This window comes from Giraffa tippelskirchi, chromosome 7, assembly GCF_054371585.1.
Source record: "Giraffa tippelskirchi isolate mGirTip1 chromosome 7, T2T-mGirTip1v1.2.pri, whole genome shotgun sequence".
Classification (NCBI taxonomy): domain Eukaryota; kingdom Metazoa; phylum Chordata; class Mammalia; order Artiodactyla; family Giraffidae; genus Giraffa; species Giraffa tippelskirchi.
This window is the reverse complement of record NC_137281.1, coordinates 8919546-8940766: the sequence shown is the minus strand read 5'-3', so window position 1 is coordinate 8940766 and position 21221 is coordinate 8919546. Positions and strand designations below refer to the sequence as shown.

General features: G+C 44.7%; 1 protein-coding gene across 4 annotated transcripts in view; it reads left to right on the top strand.

The window, feature by feature from the left end:
- Positions 1-21221, top strand: part of SAE1 (SUMO1 activating enzyme subunit 1) — a 64591-nt gene that overhangs the window by 12551 nt on the left and 30819 nt on the right. For all 4 annotated transcript variants that reach the window (XR_014060851.1, XM_081515544.1, XM_081515545.1 and 1 more), the window contains exons 2-5: positions 1125-1236; positions 4983-5156; positions 7411-7553; positions 9162-9261. Coding sequence is in view for 3 of the 4 variants with exons in the window: in XM_081515544.1 (XP_081371670.1) it covers positions 1125-1236; positions 4983-5156; positions 7411-7553; positions 9162-9261 (529 nt within the window). In the remaining variant the exon portion in view is untranslated. The remainder of the gene's footprint in view (positions 1-1124; positions 1237-4982; positions 5157-7410; positions 7554-9161; positions 9262-21221) is intronic.

The following is a 21221-nucleotide window of genomic DNA, read 5'->3' as shown; positions in this document are numbered from 1 at the left end:
TTCTTACTCATCCTTGTCAGTGTGAATAATCATAGATTTGCTGCAGAAATATTAATGGGTTTGATTACAAGCTGCTAAGACCTGTAAGACCCTGATGGGGTTTTTCATGATGCAAACTCTTTATTTCCTTTTTCCAATTGGAAAAATTCTGATTCTGAAACACTTTTGGTTCAGGAATTTCACATAAGGGATTGTGGACCTCTGCTGCTTTCTGCTGACCTCAGAGTTAAGTCCATACTTTCTGGGATATAGCCTAGCCTCTGATTACTTTCTTTTTAAGCTTCCTCTTCTGTCACTCTACAGACTTAGAATGATATAAACACTTCCCAGATGTACCCTCTTTCGTGCCACCTTGTGTGGAATAGCTTAAATAATGCCCCTTCTCACCTTCTCTTCTGCTGTCACACTAGTCCAGGCCATCATCCTCTCTCAACTGTGACACTCTTCTAACCCCCCCCCCCGTCCCCACTCCATGACTTTCCAGCCTGTTTAAAGTCCAGCGTCCTGACAGTGCCTTTGTAAGAGCCTTCATGACGGGGCCCCTGCTTCTCTCGACAGCCTCGCCTGTCATTCTTCCCTTGGCCCTCCAGCGCCTCTCTCTCTGCCTTCCTGTTCCCGGAACATGCCACACTCCTCTGCTTCAGGGCTTTCGCACTTGGCTGGCACGTTCTCCCAAATACTACCTGTGTGTTTGTCCTTCATTTCGTTTTAATTTTTGCTCAGCACCTCTGTGGAATGGCCTTCACGATCAGGCTGACAAAAGTAGCGTGGTCCATCACTGATCCACATCACACTTGATTTTCATCACTTTCTGACATGTTTTGTGTCTGTGTCTGTCTCTACAAATACAAGCTCTGAGAGGGCAGGGATTGTGTCTGTTTCTTCACTGCTGTATTTCCACACCTTGGAGGGGTACCTGGCGTTGTAGGTGCTCCATAAACAGTTGTTGAATGAGTTGTTCTCTGGGATAGAGTGGAGCCTTTTTTCCAAGTGGAGGTCTTGGTGCTTAAGTGCATTCAATGAAAACCAGGGTTACTTCCCTGTCTTTGTCTTGTTTTGTTCTTCAGTGATTCGAGGCACTTCCACTGTTCTCTCTCATCCTGTTAACAATGTCTGCCTTGTAGACTGCGGGCCTCCCGGGTGCTTCTTGTCGGCATGAAGGGGCTCGGGGCTGAAATCGCCAAGAATCTCATCCTGGCTGGAGTGAAAGGACTGACCATGCTGGATCACGAGCAGGTGAGATGTCCTGTCACCATATCACTGTCTTCACAGTCTCCACTCCTCAGTGTGAACACATGGAGATTGCGTGTGTTCCTGCTTGCCCCTTCAGGGCTGTGAAAGAGGAGGGCTGGTGTTAATGACGCTGTAGCCCTGGAGACTGACAGTGCCAACGCCGAATTTGAATGCACTTCCACCGTATCTTACGTGGTCCGCCAGTGGAGACTCCCGTCGTCCCCTCGCTGAGCTTGCTTGTCTGTAAAGTGCAGTTACCATCTCCCTTGAAGGGTGATTGGCACCACAGTGCCCCCTAGTGGCAGGAACACCTCACCCAGAAGAAGAATTTGTCTTGGGTAGAGAGAGTAATAGTGAAGGACAGAGAAGCCTGGCATGTTGCAGTCCCCTGGGGTCGCAAAGAGTTGGATATGACTGAGCGACTGAACAACAAAAGAGGGGAAGAGTGGAGACCCAGGGAAGGATGGTTCCAAAACTTGGAGGTCCTTGGTGTGGAAAAACAGAACCAGTGGGACGAGAGCTCCTTCATTTGGTTGTGTAATCTGAGCATGGGGAACGAGGAGAGAACACTGAGGGCGTGTGATGTGCTGCTGTCACCGCCTCAGCCTGGGGACGAATGCCACTCAGTGTCGGAGTCACCCCTTTCCTCTGCAGTGCAGGGACTGGTGGTGCTTTCTGCTTGGCTTCTGCTGCAAGGCCTAGCTCCTCTGACTGGTTTTCAAAAGCCTAATGCATGGTTCTCAGTCCCATCTATGCTGAGAATATTCAGATAGTTATTTAAGAATAAAAGTTCTCCAGGTGAGTCTAAAAGTCAGGGAGGGTTGAGAAGCCCTGGCTTCATGTAACCTGGTCCCAGTCAGCTTACCCAGCCTGATACCCATCTCATAAATTTGATAGTTCACGAACACTCCTCAGTGGTTCTGCCTTTTGCAGTTTGCTTGAGCTTTTGTCCCTGACTACAGACATCCCTGGGAGACAGTGCTGCATGATGCAAAAACTTTGGAATCATGCAGACTTGGGCTCAAGTCCCACCTTCTGAAGCTGAGCAAGGGCATTAACCTCCCAGAGACTTAGCTTGTACATCTATAAAATGAAGATGTTCATTCCTGCCCCTTAGAGTTCTTCATTTCACTTACATCAGCATGCATCCAAGAACCTCCTGCTGGCTACCTTGGAGTATTCTAGGGCAGTAGAAAAATCCACAAGAGGGACTTCCTGGTGGTCTGGTGGTTAAGACTCTGGGTGCAGGTTCCATTCCTGGTCGAGGAACTAAGATCCCACATGCCATGTGGTGTGGGGAGGTGGGGGGGAGGGAGGGATTCGCAGGATTTGTTTCCCATTCTCAGTTTTTTCAGAAACCAGAGAAGGCTCCCTGACTCAGGTTGTGTCAGGGAGACACGAAAGGCTTCCCGGAGTGCTAAACTGAGTCTTAAAAAACAAGTAGAGATTTTTCAAGGTTGGAGGGGCTGTGTTTTAGGCAGGGGACGTTAGCACAACATGGTAGAAATGAAAAATAACCAGCAGTTTGGTATTTGTAGAGTGTGAAGCCCAAGGGATGTGAGTGAGGGTGCAGATTGCAGGTGAGGTCCAAGTCACGAAGGGCCCTCTGGTAAGCTCCGCTATAAGCCTTTACTTCTCTAGGTGGTGCGGAGTCATTGAAGAGCTTCAGATGGGCGAGGGGTGGCCTGAGCTTTGGGCTTTGTGTGGATCACTGATACTGTGTAGAGTATGGATGGCACAAGATATGAGACAGAAGACTGCTTAGAAGGCTACCTTAGTTTAGGGAGAGTTGGAAAGAGTCTGAGGAATGGTAGTGATGATAGAGGTGGCGAGATGCACCCAGAGGCGAGGAGTGCTTAGGTGGTAGGGTCGGATGGATTCTGTATGGGGAAGCAAGGAGTGGCTACAGCCGCTGCCATGGACTGGAGGTGCTGGACACTGTGCTTAGAGCGGTAGGTGTAGTGTCATTTAGTCCTCAGAACAACTCTGAGATGGAGGGATTATCATCCCTATTTTACACATAAGAAAACAGAAGGAAAGGAGGTGAAGCATGGCCCGCCCAAGGTCACAGTAGTTAGTGGGAGCACCAGAACCCAGGCCCTGACTCCTGGCAGAGCCCACCTGCTTAGTCCCGTCACCTGATGGCTGCTATCAAAGAAATGTCAAAGATATGAAGACCATCTGGCTCTGGTGACTGGATGGGTGACTGGTGGGCTCATCAGCAAAGACAGCAAATGTAGGAATCAGATACGATTGGCCCCTGGAATCTACAGCAGGAAATATCCGATGGACAGTTTAACATACGACTCAAATGGATCAGGAAGCAGTCTGTATCAGTAAAGGCAGTTTGAGAAACAACAGTAGACTTGGGTAGATACTAAAAGGTATGGAGTTGGTTTATGGAGCTACATAGAGTGAGAAGATGAGTGATTCTGGAATGGAATCCTGAAGACAGCTGCACTGAAAAGGGCCCCTGTAGAGACTGGGGTGTCCGGTGGGGGAGAAGGAGAGCTGGGAGCTGAGAGGCCAAGGAGTAAGGCCCAGATGACCCAGGTAACCCAGGTAGAGTGTTGAGTAAGTGCATTGCTTCTAGTTAGGTCCTTGTTTTACATGAGATTTCCTCATATTTGCTCAAAATCACACATTTAAGTCCTTGAGCCAGGATTTGAATCACAGATTTGAATCCAAGCTTAATTATTCCAGAAACCGCTATGATGTACAATCTCTCTGTGTTGTAAGATCCCAGGATGGGTCGTGGGTACTGTTAGACGGCTGGCCTGAAGCGGGAGGAGGACCAGCCCCATATGCTTGGAGGAAAGATCGTAGGGAGAGTGTGTGCTGTGCATAGTTGGCAGGAGAGCAGGATTTCCTCTACTGAGCCCAGTCTTGGTGAAGGTGGTGAGGTCATCCACGGAGATAAATGATTAAATTAGACGTTTGATGTGTGAAGAAATGCATTTTGAACAGTGGAATCTAATCCTACTTGTGACTATCAGGGGATTATATTATCTGTCTTTGAGGCTCTCTTCTGGTGATGTCCAGCCTTCCGAGTGAAATTGTCCCTCTGCTCCAGCCTCTGCTCATCTCTCCTCCTTTCTGAGTTTTAATTTAAGAGTTCATTTCCAGCATTCTTAATTTGCATTGATTTTTGCATTGGTTTGATTTGAAACCACTTGTAGGCAGGGACTGCATCTTTTAAGCTACTTATGTCTTTCTATGAATGCTTTGAGTTGGGCATGTGGTAGGTATTTTTGGTCGATTCTTAGCACTCATGATTATGTCATTTTGTTGGCAGTTAAAAATTAAGAAAGCATGGACTTTTTCGAGTGAATTTTTGTTATAAACACAAGGGGGTGCTCTTTAACCATCAATGCCCAGTTTAAAAAAGAAAAAAAAAGTTAAATGTCTCTTTTAAAGCCTCAGGAGGAAAGAGTATAGGGAATCTGCATTGAACAAATTCCTGTAGAAACAGTCATAATACAATTAGATGGTGGATATTTTAGTTACTCTTTAAAATGGAAAAGTTCCGGGGAACTTCCTGGTAGTCCAGTAGTTATGACTTTGCTTTCCAATGCAGGGAGTTCAATCCTTGGTCCAGAAGCTAAGATCCCACATGCTCTTAGCCAAAAAACCAAAACCTAAAACAAGCTACATTGTAACAAATTCATTAAAGAATTAAGATAAAATGAAAAAGTTCACTTGTTATTTCCTGCCAAATTCAAATATTCAAAAAAAAAATTCCTTCCCAGGTATCTCCAGAAGACCCTGGAGCCCAGTTCCTGATCCGTACTGGGTCTGTTGGCCGAAACAGGGCTGAAGCCTCTTTGGAGCGAGCACAGAATCTCAACCCCATGGTGGATGTGAAGGTGGACACTGAGAATATAGAAAAGAAACCCGAGTCATTTTTCACCCAATTTGATGCTGTAAGTTTCATAGAGAATGTAAAATCTGCTGTAGGAATTAAGCACTAGTTGTATGTATATTAGGTCCCCTGGGGTATTAGACTCTCAAATACGAGCTTTTTCCCAATATAGTTTGTAGGCTGTTCTGTTCTTTGCTTTTAGTATTGGGTGGGCCAAAAAGTTGGTTCGGGTTTTTCTGTACTATCTTGAGAAACCCAAACCAACTTTTTGGGCAACCCAAGCTGTTGCCGTGGTTGGGTGAAGTCTTACATTGTCTTAGTGCATATTGCCTCGTTAGTGTTTGGCCTTAGTTTACTGAGTCTGGGGGGTAGGCAGACCCGGGCTGTTGAATCTGCTTTAGCTGCTTGTGAGTTGCTGCCTTTTGGTTTCTTCTTTCAGCATATTTCCCCCACGACCAGCTTTCATCATTGGTGTTTTGTCTTCCTTCCAGAATCTTTGCACACAGCTTTTATACATTTCACTGCAAATGTTTTCTTCTGAAAACTTGACAAGTTGGTGATTAATTTCTGTGGCAGAGTCATTTTTTTGTTAGAAATATCAAACTCCAGCTTGTGTTTTGTCTTTAAAAAGAGCACACCTGATCTTGGTCTGTCTATCTCTCTTTCTTCCACACAGCCTCTTTGACCATGTTGCCATGGATAACTAGACAGAATCACTGTAGTCATAAGCCAAATGAAGCATATCCAACCTCATTTGATTTCACTGCCAAATCTCTGCAGAGGTGAAAGGATAAGTTAAATTCTGCTTCAGCGTCTACGACCTTTCAGACATGGTTCCCTCTGCCCTGAAAAAGCTTAATAAATGTTGGATAACCATGTAAGAGTCAGAGATGATCTGCTTGGTTTTTCAGTGAAAAGCCCATTACATGAGAGGTTAGGATTTGAGTTTGGGAGTTTTGGTTTCCATGCCGTTGTATCTCATTCATTCATGTATTCAAATATGGGCTTCAAAGGATGCATTTTGTCTGTGCATTTTGTCCCTTTAAGATTTTTTTCACTCTGTTTTGTAAGTCCAGGTATTGCAACATTTTCCATTTGGACATAAGTCATCTTTCATTTCTTTATCCATAGCAACCACATTTGGTTTACTCTAGGTGTCCTTGAACCTCTAGCCACTAAAGCTTTGTTAGAACTGAAACAACGGGTTGTTGCTTGTATTAATATAAGGCATGTTCATGGGGCAAGCGTGACTTGTTTGAGCCACGTTTGACTGGTCCTCGTAGGTTTTCACACTCACTTTTGACTGCAGGGCTCCGTTCAGACAGTTTGCATGTTCAGCTGCACCTGTATTATCTTTTAGATTTGATTTCTCCCCAGGTGGCTGCATCCTTTGAATGGCAGTGGAGACACACATTTCTCTGTGAGCGATATGTCAGTGTTCAGGCTCCCAGACAGCAGCAAAGAGGTTTATCAAATGAAAACATCCTTTGGTAATTTCTTCTCCAACTTTCTGTGTTCAGAAGAAAACATGTGCAATTTAGAAGTTGTCTTCCTGCTCCTGATCACAAAACTTTTCCCGAAAAGATGGTGTCCTGTGCAGTAAAACTTAGCCATTTCCAATACCTCAACTTACTGGAACATGACCTGGAGGCCTCAGAGCAACATTGATGATTCCCCTGAGTGAATCACCAGCTCATTGTCTTAACTCTGAATGGGAGGTCACTTGGGCTATAACCTTTTCTTTTGTCCTTAAATTCAGATTAAGTTTCACATCGAAAACTGTGGAAAAATAATCTCAATGGGACTTGTTGATCTTCTTTATCATCACACATCAGTCAAAAGAAGAGAGGGGTGGATAAGGCCCTTGTATTTAAACATGACCTTTGGGTAAATTTAAAAAACTGGTTTTGTTTCTTCCTATAGCTTAATCAGAATTTAATAGGTTTAATGATTTAGAAATAACTTACTCTGAGTTATATTACTGTCTTTTCATGAAAACTGTGAAATGTGGTTTATGTATGTTCATGGTTTAGGGGAAACAAATGCATTGAGTGCCTGTTACTTAATAGCTCAATGTGTTTCATTTTGGTCGCAGAAGGTGAAATGACAGGCTCGATGATTTACATTTTCTGCGCACTGAAACCTGCAACTGTTCTTTTGTCTTCTAACCTGAGGATCCAAAGAACCTGTTGTACCAGTTTGAAACTGGCTTTAGACGTGCCCAGAGAGACTGTTCATTAAGGTTTATTTAGACATCTGGGCGGTGAGTCATGGTCTGCCCAACTCACATGCAGCCACTTTCTTTTCTTCTGCAGGTATGTCTGACTTGCTGCTCCAGGGACATCATAGTGAAAGTTGACCAGATCTGTCACAAAAATAGCATCAAGTTCTTTACGGGAGATGTTTTTGGCTACCATGGATACACGTTTGCCAATCTTGGAGAGCATGAATTTGTAGAGTAAGTTCAGGGAAAGGAGGAGAGAACATAGCATTTTAAAATGTACTTTTATTCACGGGTAGGAAATGACCGAAATGGTTAGATAGCATCACCGACTCAATGGACATGAATTTGAGCAAACTGTGGGAGATGGTGAAGGACAGGAAAGCCTGGTGTGCAGCAGTCCATGAAAAGAGTTGGGCATGACTTAGCGATTGAACAACACAACAGCAACAGGAAATGGCCCATTTAAGGAAAGTATTTTACTCTAGTACTTAGAACTTTGGGAAATCAGTTAACAGCTTATTCTATGTGTTCAGAATTGTAGGAGATGTAGCTCCTACCTTCCAAATTGATGGTCTCCTCTAGAGCAGGGGGTCCCCATCACCCAGACCGCCGACTGGTACCAGTCTTTGATCTGTTAGGAACCAGGCCGCACAGCAGGAGGTGGGCAGAGCTTCATCTCCTGCTCCCCATCACCTGCGTTACCACTTGAACCATCCCCTGCCCTGACCATGGAAAGATTGTCTTCCACGGAACTGGCAGCGGTCCCCCTCTCCCCACCGCCACTGTGTCAAAAAGATTGGAAACAGCTACTCTAGAGCATGAGAAAGGCATTTCTAAGGTGATCAAAGCACACCACATGGGTGTCTGATCAGTCTGGGCTTTGCTTTCCGTTTAGGGACGACTTGCTTAGATTGTATACATTTGTTCCCCGGCTTGGGCTTGTGTGTGTTTAGGTTTGAGAGCTAATAAACTGAATACGAACTAGTTAGATGGGCAACTCTGGAGGCACTCTCAGCTAGAGTCTACCTTGGAACATCTCCAGGGTCCAGAGGCAGCTCTAGTGGAACAAACAGACCTCTTCTTGCACCTTGAGGTTGCAGACCATGGTAAGTCTCACATGATGAGACCTACCATATTTTGAACTTCTAGATGAAAGATGGTGATGATACCATTCTTGTAAGATGACAAGAGTTGGTTTGGGGGCTGTGACTTTTGATCACTGCCTTGCAGATGAGAGATAGAGACCCTGTGTGGTAGTGAAGCCCCCACCAGGGGTCAAGACAGGAACTGCTTTCTTTCATTGAACTTCTCAGGGGAGCCCCTGAACTCTATTCAGTCTGCAGGTTTCTTGCCTGTGAAGTCAAGATGGGGGAAGGATAGACATGTTCAGAATCTCTTGTAACTCTAATGTTTGATGGCTTTAAGAAAATCTAGTCTTTGGGCATATTCTAAATGGATAAAGACATCACTGTAGAGAAAAGAAGGCCAAATTATTTGAAGGTGAGCTCCACATGGTAGATGGGAGGAAGTGAATTCAGCTCTTTATTTCATGATTCAAGTGGAATGTTTACAACGTTTATTGAGAACATACTACATGCTTGACAGTGTGCTAAGCAATTGGTTATTTCTCTTAATAATCCTGCAGGGGTTATTATTCCCACATAGTGGGTAAATGCCACCTCAGGTAGTCTTAGTGCCTGGGCTGGGATTTGAGCCCAGATCAGTGTGAGATGTTGCTCTTAACCACCATCCATTCCATGCAGTGAACTGGTGATGCTCGTTTTGTTCTCATGGCATAGTTCACAGAGTAAAACTCGATTCCCTCTGCTTGTCATCCTCTAGGGAGAAAACCAAAGTTGCCAAAGTCAGTCAAGGAGTAGAAGATGGCCCTGATACCAAGAGAGCCAAACTTGATTCATCTGAGACGACCATGGTCAAGAAGGTATGTTGATGCAGCTGATTCACTTTGCTGTACAGTAGAAACTAACACAACATTGTAAAGCAACTATGGAATTGTGTTGTTGTTTTTTGGTATTGTACAGTATATGTTATTGTTTCTCTATTTGTTGTTGTTGTTTTAGTTGCGAAGTCATACTTGTTTTAGTTGCTAAGTCATATCTGACTCCTTTGCAACCCCATGGACTGTGTAGCCTGCTAGGCTCCTCTGTCCGTGAGGTTTCCCAGGCAAGAATGCTATACTCAGTAAAAATTAAGAAAAGAGTTATGTTGAGGGGGGGAGTGTTAAGTCAAAAAGCCCTGGGGTCCTGTAGGCTCCAAGCCATAACCAGGGAAGGAAACATGTAGTCCTGAAGGGAGGAGTCTGGACAGAGTGGGCCAGTGCTTGTCCCATTTAAAGGGGGGCGGCTGTGCTTAGTGCCAGCTAGCTGTTGCCATGAGGTTTGTGTTCAGTAGCTAAGTCATGTCTGAGTCTTTGTGACTGCATGGACTGCAGCACACCCAGCTTCCCTGTCCTTCACTATCTCCTGTAGTTTGCTCAAACTCATGTCTGTTGAGTTGGTGATGCCATCCAACCATCTCATCCTCCGTGGCCCTCTTCTCCTGCCCTCAATCTTTCTCAGCATCAGGGTCTTTTCCAGTGAGTCAGCTCTTCACATCAGGTAGGCCAAATAATTGGAGCTTTAGCTTCAGCATCAGTCCTTCCAGTGAATGCTCAGGGTTGATTTCCTTTAGGATGGACTGGTTGGATCTCCTTGCAGTCCAGGGTATTCCCAAGAGTCTTCTCCAACACCACAGTTTGAAAGCACCAGTTCTTCAGTGCTCAGCCTTCTCTGTAGTTGAACTCACAAATTCGTACATGACTATTGGAGAAACCGTAGCTTTGACTATATGGACCTTTGTAGACAAAGTGATGTCTCTGTTTTTTAATATGCTGTCTGGGTTGGTCACAGCTTTTCTTCCAAGGAGCAAGCATCTTTTTAATTTCATGGCTGCAATCATTGTCTGCATTGATTTTGGAGCCCAAGAAAATAAAATCTGTCACTGTTTCCGCTTTTTCCCATCTATTTGCCGTGAAGTGATGGGACCAGATGCCATGAACTTAGTTTATTGAATGTTGAGTTTTAAGCCAGCTTTGTCACTCTTCTCTTCACTCTCAAGAGGCTCTTTAGTTCCTCTTCGCTTTCTGCCATTAGAGTGGTATCATCTATGTAACTGAGGCTGTTCATATTTCTCCTGGCAATCTTGATTCCAGCTTGTGAGTCATCCAGCTTGGCATTTCGCATGATGTACTCTGCATATCAGTTAAATAAGCAGGGTGACCGTATACAGCCTTGACACACTCCTTTCCTAATTTGGAGCCAGTCTGTTGTTCCATGTCTGGTTCTAGTTGTTGCTTCTCTCAGGGACAGATAAGGTGGCCTGGTATTGCCATCTCTTTAAGAATTTTCCACAGTTTGTTATGATCTACACAGTCAAAAGGTTTAGCGTAGTCAATGAAGAATAAGTAGATGTTTTTCTGGAGAGAATGTGGACCTAGTGATGCCCAGATGTGATTTTACAAGAGAGTGAGAAATGTGGATTTTTTTCATATGCTCTGTCCCAAACTTGTTAATGCCAGCAACCTTTTTGCACGCTATTCCCTTGCACCCTGTAGAGACTAAAGAGAACATGCCCTCCTTACTTGCTCTGTGGGCCAGCAGTTTGAACCTTTGGTGTATGGAGTAGCATCAGGAAGACTGGTTGAGCACAAGCCATTACTCTTGTACAGATTTTTTTGTTTTCAAACTGGTAGACAATTTAGTAGGCTCCTTAATGGGGAGGGAGACAGTTTAAACTTGAATTGCTTATTGCTTTTTTAAAATAAAATTTTTGTTTTTTTTTCCCACCAAATAACCTTTTAAGAAGAAAGGTTTTGCTATTGATAAATGTTCTCAGATGTATATATGTATTTTTTGAATGTAGTTTATGTTAGGGGCTTAGTCTCTGCTAGGGTTGGTACTATAATTCATTTTATATAAGAAAGAGTGGAAAGGGAATCAGTAGATAGATGATGGTTTTGTAGCTAGTGTTGGAATTTGAGAAGGGAATTCACGCGATGAGGAAAACAAGCCCAAGTGGCCAGAATTGGTTTTGTTAAACCAAGAGGAAAGACATGGCCAAGCCCATATTTACTCTTTGCTTTGTAGATTTAAATGTTGAGGGAAAAAACCAGCTGGTCAGGGCGCTGAGTTAAAATTGTTCTTAAGGGGGGATTCTAAGAGTGCAAAAACCACAAAAGAGACTGCAGAAAACCACAAAAGTGGAACTCTTGAGTTTCCAGCAAGGCTGCGTTAGAGATTTTCTTTCTCTTGCTCTTTATGTTTGTATTGGAATAGTTCGATGCTGTGAGTGTGATACAGGGGAATTATTAAGCCCTAATTTTAGTGTCTATTCACAGGACCATAATTATCCAGAGCGAACATTAGTGTTTTGGCCAAAACTTGTGTCTTTTTCTTTCTTCCTTTCTTTCTTTCTTCTTGAGGGCCAGTCAAGCTTTATCTGAATGACTCCGTGAGTTTGGTTGGGGGAGATAAATTGTTAACTAAGGGAGGAGGACAAAAGCAGCTTTGTGAGTGCTGTCAATTTATAAATCACACCCTCTTACAAGTGTGACACTTGGCCTTGGTGTGAAGGGTTTTATGGCTTAAGGGCCTCCTCTGATTGAGGCGGGCTTTTCACATTCAAATGGAGAGAGCCCTAGCTTTGTGAGCCCTGCACAGCGGGAAGTTTCCTGGGAGTCAGTTCTGCTGATGCCCACTGGGGCGAATCTGGAAACCTCTTTTGGGAGCCACTTTAGCCAGCTATGAGGAGAATGTGGGCAGCCCTGGCAGGCCCTGGGTGGCCTCTGCGTACCATTCTGTGGGCTCTTCAGGCACACAGCTCTTTGTGCAGCCTCTTCCTCCAAGGGGCCCAATTTGAAGGTATCAAAATATTCCCCAGCTGACATTGTTAGTCAGCTGTTTCACGGGGACAATTCAGGCTTGGATTCCAACCCTGAGCCGTGAAGGTCGTGAGGCATGCAGGGCATTCCTTGTGACAATCTCCGGGATTCCAAACCTTGTCTTTGTGCGGCCTCCCTGGGAGCTGCGGAAGGCCGGGGCCATGCTGGGGCTCAGCCACCTTGGGAGAATGTGCCGTCTCCATTTTGGCAGTGACTGCTCCACAGTTTTGAAGTTTTCCTCCAATTCAAAAATCCCTGGGTTTAGATTCTGCCCTTTCAACTAGTTGGGCTATGCTCAGCCTTACAGGATGGGGGTGGGGAAGCAGCCACTTCCTGTTTCCTGTGAAAGGCTTCTGGTGAGGGTTCCCTTCCCCTCCCCCTTTTCCTTAGGTTCAGCCCTATGTTGTACAGCCACTTGTGCTTGAAGGTACACATTGTGCTCCGAAATTAGAAACGTTAAAAAACAAAGAGGAAAAACAGAGCTTGTGGTTTTCACACCGTCTAGGAAGATGCTGGCCAGGCCTTTCTAGCACCTGTGTGATGGTGAGAAATACAGTGGTGGGCAGATGCCCAGCACCAGCCCAGTCCTGGTGCTCAGGAGGACACTGTGTGCTTCCTTTGGTGCCCAGGAGGAGTCATGAGACAGATTTCCCCAGAAACAGGTCTCAGGCACAGACGTGAAGTGGGTACCCATATACAGCATGTAAAGGAGACGGCAGCGGTTTTATGATGAGGAAGTGTCTGGAAAGGTTTTCCCGAGGAAGAGTTGTCAGAGTTGAAATGTGAAGAACAGACTGGTAAGCACCAAAGCCAGAATCAGCAGCCAGTCACAGGAAACAGGGTCAAGAAAAAGCTCAGATGTTAAGACAGAATGACTCTGACTTTCCTGGCTCCAAACAGCCAGTTCTTTCTGTATCTGTGAGTTGCAGAATGCCTACTGTGTACCAGGCACTGCATCAAGTGCAAGGAAGAGCATTAGTTGTCTTATCTCCATTTACAGCAGACCTTGAAGCCCAGAGAAGTTAAGGGACCTGCCTGAGATCACACAGCTGTGTCAGAAGGAAGGACTAGGTGGGCCTCCCCGGTGGCTCAGATGGTAAAGAATCCGCCTACACTGCAGGAGACCTGGGTTCGATTCCTGGGTCAAGAAGACTCCCTGGAGAAGGGAATGGCAACTCACTCCAGTATTCTTGCCTGGAGAATCCCATAGACAGAGGAGCCTGGTGGGTATAGCCCGTGGGGCCCCAACGAGTCAGGCGTGACTGAGAGGCTCCTAACCCTAACCCGGAGGGGAGACGCAGGAGTGGCCGAGGGTAGGTGCGCTCCATCACCACAGGGTCCATCCCCTCGGAGTTCCCAGGATGGCGGGGTGAACTATGTGAAAATCAGGATCACTTCTGAAAACTTTCAGGATGAACGACCACCAGTGTGCTCCCATGTTGCTGCTCCTGTTTCTTTATTGTTAGGAGGCTGCCGGATAGGAGTGGGTAGATGCCTGGGGGTGGATACTCGCTGTGATAGCTCTTTAAAGATTAAACATAAAGATTTGCTTCTGACATGCTAAGAAATACAGACTTAATTTTACCACTTCTGAAGTAGTGGGTGACTAATTTAGGCCCTGGAAATCCCTTTTTCATGAATTAGTTGTGAAATTCCACAGTTTAAGAGTGATTCATTGTTTTGATTTCTCCCTTTCTGAGCCGTTTGTTGACAACTCTCTCATCTTCCTCTCAGCCCCATCTTTAAAGCAACATTCCCGGTGACTGCCTAGTGTAGCTCCTCCTCTCCTCTGTGGCACGTTGATTGTAGCATCCGTTGCCCCTCAGATGACTTGTCAGTGTCTCCCTCGTTCACGTAAACTCCATTCGACCTGGGCCGGGCAGTTTTGTTCACAGCTTTGTTCCTAGTGCAGTACCCACACATTGGTGTTCAGGACATGTTTGTTCAGTGGGCAGTAGCGGCTGTTCCAGCAGCATAATGTGACCCAACTTAGGAGATTATTGTCATTGTAAAAAGGATTTGTTCATTAGTTAGAAAGGATTTAACTTTCTTTGTGATTGAATAGATTGATTAGTGTTGTACTATGTTAGTTCTCATGGTTGAGGTTACTGAGCGAACAGACTTTTAAAGAAGACAAGATTCTTAGCGAGGAGTGTGTAGAAGTCTGTTATCGAGTTGTTGCCTAGACCAGAACCTGCAGGCCAGAGAGTTCAAATCTCACTGTCAGAGTGACTTGGTGTGTTGGTGGTTGGGGGGCAGGCAGGGAGGGGGCAGGGTGTACATTGCAGAGGATTTGGTGGGGAGCTGATGGTAGGTTTCCCAGGTAGAAGAGTTTTGGAGTGGGTGCTGGTGGTGCCTTGTCTCATCAGAGAGAAGTTTCTTGGTTCTGTGGATGAGGAATAGAAGTCCCTGCCAGCATCACAGCACAGTCTTATCTGTGTGTGTGTGTGTGTGTGATATTTGATACACAAAAATCATGTGACATCAGTGCAAGTTACAAAACAACAATAAAGCAAACACTGCCCACCTTAATAATCAGAAGGTTTCCAGGACCCTTGTACCAATCTGCGTGTTCCTTCTCTGTCTCCTCTTCAGGTCTGCTGGTACATCTGTGTGGATTTACTGAGGTATCCAGGAAGGGTGGATATAGACCAGCTTGGCATAGTGTTTTATCATGTGTTTGTAAATCTCAAGAATGGAATGCCACTTACTAGGGGATGTTGTAGGGTAGAAATTAAGAATATGGAGCTAAACCACCGTGAAACCACCACCCAGTTTAAAGCATAAAACACTATTGGGTGGTCGAGGCCACTTGGATGCCCCTCGCCCACGTGAGTAACCGCTGTCCTCAGTCATATTTCTCATTCCCGTGCATTTCTTCTTCCTGCTCGCCTATATTTCCAAGCAGTACAGAATTGTTTGGTGTGCTTTTTAACTTCTTAAAAATGTGTTTCACTTGCTTTTTTTTCCACGTGCTTTTTAAGAGCAGCTTTGTGAGGCCATCTGTGTTTGTGTGTATGTCTGGAGCTTCACTGTCCATTATGGTAGCCACCAGCCACATGTGGCCATTCAAATTAAAATTAATAAAATTTAATTTAAAAATTCAATTCTGCGGTCTCACTAGCCACATTTCACATGCTTGGTAACCACACACGACCTGTGGCATCTGTATTGCAAAGCACCCATATAGAGAGTGTTCTAGTCGTCACTGCAAGTTCTCTTGGACAACAGTCATTGCAAGACAGTTTTTTTGGAGGGTTTTTTGTTTATTTGTTTTGACCACAGAGTATTTGTTGTGTGAAAACATTACTATTTATTCTCCTATTAATAGGCATTTAGCTATGTGAGTTTTTGCTGTTACAAATTGTGCTGCAGTCAGTGTTGTGTGCGTGCATAGATAATCTCTTTAGGTAGGTGTGTGATTTCTCTAGGGCATAGGAGAATTAGAACGTGCACACCTTCAACTTCACCAGACTCCAAAAAATAAGTCTTAAGGCGTTTTCTCTATTTACATTCCAACCCAGGAGCATGTAACAGTAACATTTGGTAACTTTGGGCTCTTTTGCCACTCTGCTGAGTGTGAAAACTGTCTCGGGTTGTGGTTGTCAGTTGTTAAAATGCTTTTGAAAACTATAGTCTCTTGATAAGTAGGTGTGGAAATTAGACCTTGAAATCTGTAGTTTGAAAGTTGTTTCAGTTCTGATTTACATGCTGCTTTACATCCAGATCTTTATCACTTGTTATAGATGTTCAGCCTGATTTTAAAAAGTAAAATAGGGTACTTCCCTGGTGGTCCGTTGGTTAAGATTCCATGCTTCCATTGCAGGAGGCACGGATTTGATCCCTGGTTGGGAAACTAAGATCCCACATGCTGTGCGGCACAGCCCAAAAAAACTCCACAAAAAACAAAATGGTTTCACAAGTTCCAATGTGGAGAATATAGAACAAACTGAGAAAACGTGAATCCTGCTACCCAATAATGTCACTATTCTTCTTATGCATGTACATAATAAATTGGAGTGCTAGTTAATATATGCAATTATATGCAAGACATACATAATGACCTAATGTATGTGGCATATATATATATGTATTGTCTTTTCCTTTTTTCACTCCGTGTATTTTCATAAGCGCTTCTCAAATCTTTGTGACTACTTTGGAGAGCATGCTTCTGTCTACTCTATTTTATTTATTGAAGTATAGTTGGCATACAATTGGAGAACATGATTTTAAGTGACTGTCTGGTAGGTCTTCCTCGCTTTGCCTTGCCGTAATCTATTGAGCCAGTTTCCTATTGCATAGAGGTTATTGCAGTCTCCCACTATCTAAATGGCTCAGCACAACCCCTTAATTTGATAGCTGATAGACTGTGTGGAGAATTCATCTTTTATATTTACTGTTGGGCTTTTTGGCAAATGAAAGGCAGGTGGGTCTTATCAACTCCTGGGTATTTGTTGAAAATCTGCTCCATTCAACGCTGTGCCTTTCACTGTGGTCTGTGCCTCAGGAAGCTGCTACCCAGTGTAAGAAGGCTTGTTATTAGTCTTAACTAGACTCAGATCGGAGTAGGCAATGGCACCCCACTCCAGTACTCTTGCCTGGAAAATCCCATGGATGGAGGAGCCTGGTAGGCTGCAGTCCATGGGGTCGCTAGGAGTCGGACACGACTGAGCGACTTCACTTTCACTTTTCACTTTTCACTTTCCACTTGCATGCATTGGAGAAGGAAATGGCAACCCACTCCAGTGTTCTTGCCTGGAGAATCCCAGGGACGGCGGAGCCTGGGGGGCTGCTGTCTATGGGGTCGCGCAGAGTCGGACACGACTGGAGCGACTTAGCAGCAGCAGCAGACTCTCAGATTGAAATCCTCAAGGCCCAGAATGATCAGGGAAGAAAATGGACAGTGGAGGGAAGTGGGTGAGGCCTACCAGACAGGGATTCACGAGCTGAGGGCTGGTGGGACAGGAGGGGTTACTTCCTTTGGGTGAATGGTAGCTGTTGCTACCTGGTAGGCTCTGTGGCTGCTTCATCTGAAGGCTCTTCACTCCCTGAAAGCGCTGTCAGACAGCCTTTTCTCTTTATAAACTCGATGCCAGTGAGGTGGGTAAGGCAGGCACCGCCTTTTGCATCTGTTCTAGTACAGATTAGGCAGCTTGGTTAAGTTTTATTTTTGTTATGAGCCACGATAGTAGAGTTTGGGTACTTTGAACCAAAAAAGGAGGCGTTAATTGGAGGCAGGCTCCAGTAGCCCAAGAAGAATGGAGTTTTATTCCTGTGATCTGAGAAGAGGAAAAAAACTAGGGCAGCTGGGAAGCCCTGGAGGCAGTAGGAATCTGGCCTTTCTCTTTAGAGTTCTGCCATGAATGTGTGTCTATTTCCAGCTTTCATATTCTTGATTAAGGAATCTAGTGGGCCTGGCTTGGGTCGTGTGACCACCTCAGACTCTGTCACCTGTGTTGGTGGGTTGGTACACATTAAAGCCAAGGCCACAGGGACCTCCTCCTTAGATCCCAGGAAACTTCTCTAAAAGTTGTCTGCCACAGACCCAAGAGAGGTGAAGTCACAAACTGGTGGCAGAACTGGGACTAAATCTGCACTAAAGCTGGGAGGGGAAGAGGGCCTCTACCCTTGGCCGTGGTGCTCTAGAAGGTCCCACTCCAGCCTTCGTCCAGCCATTCCCCTCACAGGGTAAGGATCCCATGAGATCAAGAAGATGCATCTGCCTGGATCCTGTAGCCTTCCCCACAGTTCCAAACCCCATTCTGGGTACCTGGACCCCTGGAATCTCCTGGCCAGATAGCCTCAGGCTCACTTTCCAGGCTTTTGTGGGCTGCTTCCCTGTCTGCCTCTGGAGTGTGGACCTTACCACAGTGTCCGAATGCCTTGGCCTGAGGAGTGGACGTTTTGGTGGGGAAAGATGGGCAAAGCCTTGTGCAAAGTCAGGTTCAAAACTCTTTGCATTGTGGATGAGCCAGAATGAGGCAGGGGTGGCCTTCCCAGGGTACCACCTCTGAAACAGGACTCCCACGGAGTGTGAGAATTCCAAATTGGAACCTAGTTTTCTAGGTGGTTATGAAGGAGGTTTATTTGTCATGGCAGGAGAGTACAATATACTTTACTTAATAGCTTACTAGTGTGATTTATAAATGAATATGTAGACATGACACGGGTTTTCATTTGTACTCTTATCCACAGGCCCTGAAAGTGTTAGAGGCAGGCCTGCCTTGGACTAATTTTAGAACCAACTTTCTTCCCCCTTATTCTTCATATAATGGCCTAATGAATCAGTGGATTCTTAGTGTTGGTCTTAGCCAGGCAAACTACAAACATTTTGAATGAAGGTCTTGGTTTTTGAAACCTGGTAAGACTTTTCCGGAGAAGGCAATGGCACCCCACTCCAGTACTCTTGCCTGGAAAATCCCATGGACAGAGGAGCCTGGTAGGCTACAGTCCATGGGGTCGCTAAGAGTCGGACATGACTGAGCGACTTCACTTTCACTTTTCCCTCTCATGCACTGGAGAAGGAAATGGCAACCCACTCCAGTATTCTTGCCTGGAGAATCCCAGGGACGGGGGAGCCTGGTGGGCTGCCGTCTATGGGGTCACACAGAGTTGGACACGACTGAAGCGACTTAGCAGTAGCAGCAAGACTTTTCCTCGTTGTGATGGCGTCTCCAGATCGTACTGTTGATGGCTTGATCTGTGTTATAAGACTTGTTAAGAAGGGTCTGGCAAGTCTATACCAAGTGCTAAATGTCACTCTGGTTGACTGCATGACTTACCTTCTAAGGTCAGACAGACCCATTGACCAAAAAATTACTGGCTTTTACAATGGATCCAAACCCCAGAGGAGTGATTATGGGGAGGAAGAAAGCCACCTTACAAACCATGGCTGTTTTTTATTTTCACCAGCAGTTTGAATTTTCATCTTTCAAATCCATTTTGATCTTCAGCAGGCTGTGGAAACTGCCTAGTAACTAATAGATCTTGGTTCACTTAGCCTGGTAAATTGTACCATTGTTGTCTTCTTTCTGTTTTCTTTTTCTTTCTGATGTGTGTGTGTGTGTTGGGAGGGGTGTGATAGAGGGAAGAAAGGAAGAAACACACCTCTGTAAGTCTGAAGTTTTATACACTTGCATACACACATGTACTAGCTTAAACTTGGTAGAAGTAGCTAACAACCATATGAGAATAAGGTGCCACTGCCTTACTCCCAAATATTTTAGTCTCTATTTTCTCAAACAAGGTATTCTCTGTGATCAGAAACCAACCATCACAGTCAGGAAAAATACATGGATAAGTCGCTGCCATCTAAATCCTCAGACCCTGTTTAGGGTTTGCTAGTTATTCCAGTCATGTCCGTAACAGCAGAAGGATCTAGGTCAGAATCATGGATGCATCTGGATTTTCATGACATCTAAAGGTTGCAAGTCAGTTATTTTGTAAAATGTCTCTTAGTTTGGGTTCCTCTGATGTTCCCTTGTAATTAGACTCTTGCTACACATCTTTGGCAAAAATACCACGACATGGATGTTTCTCATTGCATTTTGTGGTCTGGTGCATGGTTACCATGTGCTGCTTTACTGGTTGTGTTAACTTTGATCATTTGAGTAAAGTTACTTTCCATACTGCTCCTTTGAAAACAATTCTTTTTTATCCCTGTGTGACTAATAGGTATTTTGTGGAGAAGTATTTTGAAAATATGTAAATACTTCATCCCTTAAAAAACTTTGCTTATTAGTTAATTTTAGGTCTAAATGATTATAGTTTACTTGAAGTATTATCTGTTATTCTTTACTTTTATCCTCAAATTGCTCCAGATTTGACCAGTGGAAGTTTCTTTAAGCTGAATTCTGTTACCTCTTGACATGTCTTAATCATTCTTTGGGGGCACTTTTCCTTGTTTCAAGCTCCTCTCATGTTGCAGCTTTCTCCAAGGAGAAATGTGTCTCTTAGTGGTGATTAGAAACCAGAGTCTGTGTTTTAGATGTGCTCACTGCTGCTAGAGTATCATTGCTTTTAGACTGTCAGTGGACAGAGCAGGTAAATATTTGTATGTGTACACATACACTCGCATTTATATTTATTTCTTTGTCTGTCTGTTTATATGGAAAATGAGTTCACGCCAGTAACTCTTACCACAGGCTTCATTCTAATTTTCTCCCTTTCCATACTTCGATTCTCTCCTTCTCTGACAGTGAGAAGCCTTGCTCCCCAGATCCTCAGTGTGTTTTCTTGTTGCATCAGGTCCTTGGATGTGATCAGGCTCCCGCCGCTGCCCTCTGGGGATGCCCTCCTTACTCTGCCCTGCTCTGTCCCCTCCAGTCTAGCCACCAGCCCTCCACACACACGTTCTTTCCTTGTCCTTCCTCAGTCCCAGGAAATGGCTTTTACAGAAAAGGGAAAGAAAACCATTTTCTTATTCATAATTCGTTGTTTGTATTTTAACATATATTTCTCATGGCATTTTTAAAAGAAAATTTGATGTAGGTTACTAGGTTTCAACTGTTTTCCTCCTGCCACAGGGAGAAGGAATGCTGTTATTTATGGGTATTGTTGTTTGTGTCTGTTTACTAACACAGAGAATATTTCGTTGAATATCTTTAGACACATTTTAACAGTCACTTGTGAAGGAATTTCTTGGCGTAAATACTTGCAGAATTCACCAAAGAGTCAGAATGGAACTGGGTCTTCAGCTTTGCTCTGTCTTCCTGCAGTGCAGGGAGTCCATGGCATTGATCTCTATGACCCCAGTGCCCAGGGGAACACACAGTACGTGCTCAGTAAGCGTTTATTGGATTTGAGTGGGCCTCAGCTTCTTTTAATGAACAGGAAACCTAGTAATGGTGATGAGTTACTGCCTGGTGATTTGAAGTCAATGTATTTTATCCTTGGGCTTCCCTTTGGCTCTGTTTGTAAAGAATCCACCTGCAATGCTGGAGACCTGGGTTCGATCCCTGGGT